At 40.5% G+C, this 7,577-nt stretch overlaps 1 protein-coding gene across 2 annotated transcripts; it reads right to left on the bottom strand.

The window, feature by feature from the left end:
- Nucleotides 1–63: 63 nt before the first annotated feature.
- pskh1 (protein serine kinase H1) lies at nucleotides 64–6,971 on the bottom strand. Of its 2 annotated transcripts, none has more exons than XM_085914898.1 (4): nucleotides 6,598–6,971; nucleotides 5,529–6,164; nucleotides 3,752–4,669; nucleotides 64–3,046 (listed from the first exon to the last, which is right to left on the bottom strand). In XM_085914898.1, exons 2-4 carry the CDS (start codon nucleotides 5,595–5,597, stop codon nucleotides 2,729–2,731), a joined length of 1,305 nt encoding a protein of 434 aa, XP_085771024.1. In that variant the 5' UTR covers nucleotides 5,598–6,164; nucleotides 6,598–6,971; the 3' UTR covers nucleotides 64–2,728. The 2 variants fall into 2 exon arrangements, with proteins under 2 accessions (XP_085771024.1, XP_085771025.1); XM_085914899.1 differs by having other exon boundaries at nucleotides 5,529–5,784.
- Between the last annotated feature and the right edge of the window lie 606 nt (nucleotides 6,972–7,577).

Below are 7,577 nucleotides of genomic sequence, written 5' to 3'. Positions count from 1 at the left end.
AAACACCACTGAAAGACAAAGAAAACATAATGGTAGAAGAATCAACATTTTATCGCTTATTTATACATCATATAAAAAGAAATCGGTAGGTGCTGTCTACTTCATTTATGGCATTGTCATTTACACCAACTCACAATGACAACATCAAAAAAAGTACTATTGTGTTGACATTTTTACAAGACTAACGAATTTATTTATTCAAACAGCATACATGTTGTCATGTACTCAATGTAGATAACCAACTCAAGAACTTCAAATGATTTCTAGTTGTGAATTGTTATATTCTGTGAGAAATCAATCTTGTAAGACCTGATGGGCATGTTTTGTGAAGGAGTTCTTCCATCATGAGGTGCAGTACCTGCAAAATGAGGCATCAACAAGCTGCCTATATGTCCACCAAGTGTATTGATATCAGTACCTATGATGACCTCAATTACTGTATTATAGAGACAAGAAGGCAAAATGATTCAGAATGGATTTCACAGGATAGCACAACTTGGTGTGTATAGGAAAAAATGCAAATAACAGCAATAGAAAGAGAATGATTGGAAACGCAAGGAACCAAAGATTTACAGAAATACTGAGGTCAGCTAAAATGGCTCAGCTAAATTCCAGTATGTTAAAAAAAAAAAAAATCACAACAGCCTTTCTAATTCTTTGTAGATCACAGCAACATTTTCATTGATGAAATTGTAGCAAGTCATTAAAAAATACTGATACAGACATCAAGGAATGAAACTGCTTGTACAAAAATCAGTTAACTTTCTCCAACGAAGTGCTTTGCGAAAATAAACAAAATACCAGCATGAAATGTCTCATTTGGGAAACATGTCAGACTACACATTAAATCATATTAAAGTTTAACAGTAAAAAAATTATGTGTTCAAATAATTTCTGTCAAATGGAACAGCTTTCTAGGTTTAATATTAAATTTACAGACATTCAATTAAACTTAAACATATAGCAAACAGATGAATTATAAAATATTACTTTTCATTTGTTTTCTATTCAGCATAAAATCACATGTAATAATAATTTCTGTTTAAAGAAAGAGGAGTTGGAGTATTGTTGTATCCCTGGTGCCCTTGGAAGTGTTACATACGAATAAAAATAGTTTTGGATTTTTTTTCTTTTCTTTTTCAATGAATGTCTCTTAATAATCTGGTTTTACTTGAGTTTACCTACAAATAATGATATTGGATTGGAATTAGTATATAAAGATGCACTCAGGCCTAAATATTCATTTTCGGTGGCGTATACCTCACTTGCACTAGCTACCAGTAGAGTGTAATGTCCTATCTAGGCAGTAGACTGGGTAAACCTTTTAACATACAACACAACATAATTTAGGGGCAGATGTCAACAGTTGTCCAGATTTAAGAAGAAGGCCATTGTGGCATCAAAGACAAACAAAAAAAATTAAAAACAATGGAATGCCTTTACTCGTGAATTGGCAATAAATCCAACAATTACAGTTTTACAATTACAAAACCTATACAGGGGTCCTTGGTTTACGACGGTCTCGAGTTGCGTAGTTTCGCGTTTACGACACACGACTCATATATTTGAAGCCTTTTTTCGACCTAAGCGGTTTTGCGTCATGAACGTCATAAAGGCGTCATAAGGTTCGTAACGCGCAGTGGAAGAATACACCACGAGAGGCTGTGGACCGAGGAAAACGGCGTTACCCACACATGGTATACGCCATTTTGGACTGTTGCGTCCTCTCTCTCTTGTTTTCTTTTTATTACTATACTATTTCATTTTATTACTGTTCTGACTTACACTGAAATTCAGTTTACATCACCGCGTAGGAACGGATCAACGTCGTAAACTGAGGATCCCCTGTATTTTTAGTTTTTAATATAAGCTTAAATCCAACCCCATGTAGTCTTTGTCTTTGCTTTCATTTCTTTAGTTTCTTGTTTTTGCAACAAAGTTGCAAATTTATAACTGGCAGGTTATAATTGCATGATTTGTCTCATTCTTACTGTGACTAGACATGACACAAGTTAAATGGCTTCATAACCTTGAGAATTCAAAGTTACTGCAGCAGGAAGGAGTACAAATGACAAATAAGGCACTTGAAACAGGACTGTGGGGAAAGGGTGAAATCACAGATTCACAATCTTTTGGAGAGTCAAAAAATAATACTAGTGCTGAGCAAATATGGCAAGATGAGACAATCTTAAAGACAAAACCTGTCTTGATGTTGGCCTTTTGATGTTTCTGCAAGTCTCCAGGGCCACTCTCCAAGACGGATACTACATAAATTCACAGCAATTGTCATCAGTCATGAGGGTGTGAGGGAATGTTTACCCTCCTCTTAAGTAACTTCATTACCCAGACCTCTGTTCAACAGATCCTCGTGGAAGGTCATTATTCCAGTGACCAACTGAATGGAGACTGTCCACAGTAATAAATAAATACATGTCAAGACACACGAAATGACAGAACAAAAGGAAAGGAGTGCTCCATCCTGTTAAGTAGGATAGGGGGCTTAAGGATGAACAGATGGACTGAGAGATGACAATGGTTTGGTAAAACATCGTAGAAAAAAATGCTACGCAATGTTTGTCCTTCCAAATTCAGGGATTATAATTTTGATACAGTCTTGCTGGCAGCAGGTACTTTCTCAAAGGCTGTAAGACCCCTTTTCTGAGTTTCTTTCAGGGGGCAGGAATACCTTCAGTATGTCTTTTGAACAGCGTCCCCGATAAGTTAGGTGTCAGCCATTGTACTGCTGCTGATAGCGTCTGTTCAACTCACGCAGCTCCTTTTCCCGAACGCGACGAGCTTTGTTGGATTTGGTCGAGCGACTGGAGCGTGTGGACTGGGCCGACTTAGTGCTGTGGCAGCGAGATGACGCCCGCTTCAGCAGGTTCTGAGATATACAGCGTTGTAGGTTCTTCATGGAGGAGGCAGCAGCCATGCTGACGATCCAAGGGTGCTTGAGAGCCTGGCCGGCATTTAGCCGCGCGCTAGGATCCACAGTCAGAATCCGCTCCACAAAGTCTTTGGCAAGGTTGGACACACTGGGCCACGGCTGTGGAAAGAAGAAACGCGTGATTACCTTCAATGAATCCCAAGTAAAACGCATCTAATCCGAACAAATATGCTGTGAAGACGTGGCGTTTGTGGCAACAAACAAACGTGGAGCCATAGAAGTTGAGCAGATCCGCCCAGAGTTCTCAGGTTGGAAGGTTCAATTCCAGGCTCTAACCTCCCTGTGCTTGTACGGGGATATTCTTCATGTGGCCTGGCTTACTCCCGAATTCCAAAAACAAGTTTCTTTGGTTAATTGAAGACTTTAAACACTTCATAGATGTGATTTGAATTTGAGTGTGACTGGGGGTTTGTCTATATGTGGCCTGCGATTGTCTGGTGACCAGTTCAAGGTGACTCTTAGCCAAAGGGACCCTTCTAGTTGACTCGCGACTCTAGTGAAGAGATGCGGTAGGCCTGGACAAATAATCTAAATTGATCAAATAAAAGTGATAAAGAGATAATGATTTTGAAATCAAAGAATAATCATTTCAATAATCATGATTTCAATCTACGAAAAATAATCAGGATGAATATATGCTTGCATAATTGTCCAGCCCTAATAAGCAGCACAGAAAATGGATAGCTAGATTTAGATTTCAATCTTGGATGTTCACTGCATTAATGTACATCCATGTAACGTGTGTCGTAACTTTCTAATGTTATTGCATTAGTCTGATAAAGCACAGTATAACATAATTCTCACCTCTCCAGAAAAGCTGTACTTCCCCTTGAGGATCTGCCGATATAGCCTCATACGGTTGTCATCTTCAAAGGGCATGGTTCCACTCAGCAGGATGTATGAGATCACCCCCAATGCCCACATGTCGACGGCATTTGTGTAGGGTTTCCTCACCAGGATCTCGGGGGCAATGTACTCAGGTGTGCCGCAAGTGGTCTTCATCAAACACTCGTCGCCCTTCTTCCTGCTGTTGGCCAAACCGAAGTCAGTGATGATGATTTTTGAGTCGGCGCCAGGGTGGTAGTACAGCAGATTTTCGGGCTTCAGGTCTCGGTGCGTGATCCCCAAAGTGTGGAGATACTTGACGCCGTCCAGCACCATCTGCAGCACCCGGGTGGCATCTCGCTCCGTAAAAGAGCCGCGAGCAATGATGCGGTCAAACAGCTCCCCTCCGGTGGCCAGCTCCATCACCATGTAAACACGCTCGGCCGTCTCAAAGACCTCCATTAGCTGGATTATATTGGTGTGGCGAACCCTTCGAAGAACGCACAGCTCGGACTCGCAAACTTCCCTTCCCTCCCTGTACCGGGTCTCAATCATCTTTATGGCGTACGGCTGCCGAGTGCTTTTGTGCTCCACACGTACAACCCGGCTAAAACTCCCTCGACCTATCAAAGCTTTGATGTCGTACTTGGCTGTGACCCGTGGGTCAAACTTGGCTCGGTATTTGGCCACCTTTTTTCGCTGAGGGTCTGACACCTCAGATGGGTTTTTAGGGATTTGGGCGGAGGCAACAGGAGTGGAAGCTTGTCCCTGAGGAAGCGGTGGGGAAATGGAACCTGTCTTGTCACCTCCCCCACCACCGGCCTCATCAACCTTGTTCGCCGTACCATCTCCTCGAATGAAGTGCTTGTAGATGTCTGTTTGACGGGGCGGATCCACCTGGGATGAAAATACAGAGTCAGTTCCATGTTAAACATAAGAGCTAAACAAACGTGCAAAAATCTCAGTCATGAATTACTTCGGTAAGGACCCCGATAAGTAAATTATATTTACATGTTGCCACTGAGTCGACACTTCTTTTGTTTGTTTTATGAAACTGTGTTAGATGGAAGCTATAATGGATAACCATTTATTAATTCATCATCAAAGCCTGAATGTTGACATTTATGTCAGTTTGAATATCATCACAGTGTCACAGCCGCTTCGGGCTCTGACAATTAAAATGGGAGTTCATAACAATGATTTATTAATCTCCCCTTGTTGCTCACAAATGAATTTCAGCGAGGTTGACAATGGTGATAATGAACTTCATTCTAATAGCACTCTTGTTGCTGCTGGTGGTAACAATGATATAAATATGGTTGCAATTACAAATTAAAACCGTTAGGAGGGCACCATGTAATTAAATCATATAACATTGTATTCTTGAAACAATAATTATGGATAAAATAGCAAATCTAACTAAGCTATTGCATAGCCCACTTTGTGGCATTAAATACTGATAACTGTAATTTTAATTGTATCTCAGATTGATTGGGGCAACTTCTCAGTTCAGTGCAATATAGTAGGGTAGAATAAAATCTATCCACTCTCTTCCACTTATTTGGTCGTGGAGGCAGCAGCTTAAGCAGAGAAGCTCAGACTTCCTTTTCCTAACCACTTTGTCCTGCTCAGAATAAAACTAACGACTAATTCTCTGACAGTATTAACAAGAAGTTGGACCCGTTTATTGTTAGTTGTGCAGATGTACCTAATCAATTATCAAGAGGGTGCAGTTTAAACAATGCATTTTACTGACCTTTTTGACCAGGTCCAACTGAACATCCCCTGGAGGCTCAGGGAGGACCTTAGTATTCCTGCACCCCATCACATAACTCGGGGACTCAGCCCAGCCAGCCACGTAGGCCACCAGGAGCCCTGCTTCATTACAGCATCAGCCGACTCAACGTCGCCCAAGCTGTGCCTCGTCTCAGACGGAGGGTTCATGAATCGAGCTGGAGTCCCGATCAGCTGGCATCAGCAGTCACTGATCTTGTATGCATCCGATCCATCCACTAATGCAAAATGTCATTACTGCAGTAACACAAACATGTTGGCTGTCTCCTCCCTCCAGCAGATGTTATTACTCCATGTCACAATTTAAATCAGCCATTGTGCCTGAAGATTTGACCTGACCTTCATGTCAGACAAGCTAATAATTTGAAAACTTATGATCAAATTGCATGGGTTACTTAGGGCACAAAATCCACTGGCAATAGAAGGGTGGAAAGCCCTGGGACATCAAACATCAAACTTGAGCTGATTTGCCTTTAGGACAAGCAGAAACTGTGATAAGCTTCTCCACTGAAAGTATGCATTAATTTACTCCATTGGTTAAGGTCACAATGTATCATTATTTTCCAAGGCAAAAGCTGTCAGAGTGAAGATGGGAATTCTGTAAAGTAGAACATAATACTGTTAACATCACGAGTCCATCAGTTCTGTGATATTTAGCAACAAACGGTATGTGATGTACTAAAGTTCAGATTGCTTGTAATGTAAAGAAACCACTTTCATACTAAAAAAAATTCTTGACATTTGTTTTAAATGTATGTCACCCCTCTCACCCACCACGTAAAATAGTTACATTTTGGTGTGAATTTAATTCCACAAGTGGAGGCCACATTATCTGCAATCGTTGTCTTGTGTACTTTGTTGAGAAGTACGTCCAAAAGTTTGTGTTGGGCGGGCCCTTCTGATGCTCAATTTACCGCAAGCAAAAACCTTGATTCTGTATTTTTGATAGAATTGGTCAGTTTAACGTTTTCCGTTCATGAATCTGTACAGAATGTTGATGCCACATGAAAAAATGAAAGTTAATTTCTCACCTTATTTGTGCTGAAGAGGGATAACGAAGCTGAACGAGCTAACTAGCATGCTAGCAACAGGGCAGGACTCCCAAATTTGCCAAATCCAGCCTCCTCACCCCACTATCACTCAGCTGGCCTCTCCATTTTCAACTCGCAAACTTTTTTTTTCCCTCAAAAAAATATCTTCAAGGTAAAAGCTTCAAAACTCCTCAAACCTGTGAGAACAACGGTTCGGCTAAAATTGGCTTTTGGTAGTGTCCTTCGCGAACATTGTCAAGTTTTAAGTTTATCATTAGACCTCGCGAACTTTCCTCGTCGGATGTTTTTCTGGTCGGTGTTTGTCGAGCAAGACCACCTCCTCTTGGCGATGATACACATAAACGCACTCAATATTCCGCTCTATATTTTCAAAATAAAGCACTTTGGAGGGTGTTGATGTTGGTAAGGCAGATGTGGCAATTTACGAGGAACTCACTGTGCATAAGGACTCTGGTCAACCTAAAAGTACGAATTCACTGGTTATTGTTGAATAAAAGAAAAAAAAAGTATAGAATACTTACACAAAAACCTATATGGTTAAAAAAAAAAAAATCCATCCATCCATTTTCTCCGTTAATCTGAATCTCAAAATCCCAACTACCATTGACTGACTTTCTGCAGACAGAAGCTGTTGGTCTTTTTTATACAGTCATCTGCTCGGTTTAATAATAAAAAATTTTTTAATACAACCCTGTAAGCAATAGAGATAAGGAGTACAGAATTCTGTTTTCAAATAAGTAGTCATTTCAATCAAATACTCAAGTACAGATTACCCGATTTAACTACACTAGTAGCCACTATATTTGTACTGCACGTTTAGAATCAATAAACACACACAATCCCATTCGCATTACAATTTTTACGACACTGTTTTTTTTTTCCTGCCCTCTTATCCAGTTGTAAATCTAACTTGTATTCTTCAGCCTGTCCAGTCGACCATCACCTCTTCCTGACCTCAG

This window comes from Syngnathus leptorhynchus, chromosome 6 (assembly GCF_054491065.1).
Source record: "Syngnathus leptorhynchus isolate UIUO chromosome 6, UIUO_Slep, whole genome shotgun sequence".
Classification (NCBI taxonomy): domain Eukaryota; kingdom Metazoa; phylum Chordata; class Actinopteri; order Syngnathiformes; family Syngnathidae; genus Syngnathus; species Syngnathus leptorhynchus.
Note: the sequence above shows the minus strand (reverse complement) of the source record. Positions and strands in the feature narration are given on the sequence as shown.

Excerpts from the sequence above, each read along its gene's own strand:
- pskh1 (XM_085914898.1), bottom strand. The coding sequence starts at position 5,597 with ATGGGGTGCAGGAATACTAAGGTCCTCCCTGAGCCTCCAGGGGATGTT. Across the intron at positions 4,670-5,528 it reads AGTTGGACCTGGTCAAAAAG|GTGGATCCGCCCCGTCAAAC; the intron begins GTCAGTAAAATG and ends TTTTCATCCCAG. Across the intron at positions 3,047-3,751 it reads AGTACAGCTTTTCTGGAGAG|CCGTGGCCCAGTGTGTCCAA; the intron begins GTGAGAATTATG and ends TTCTTTCCACAG.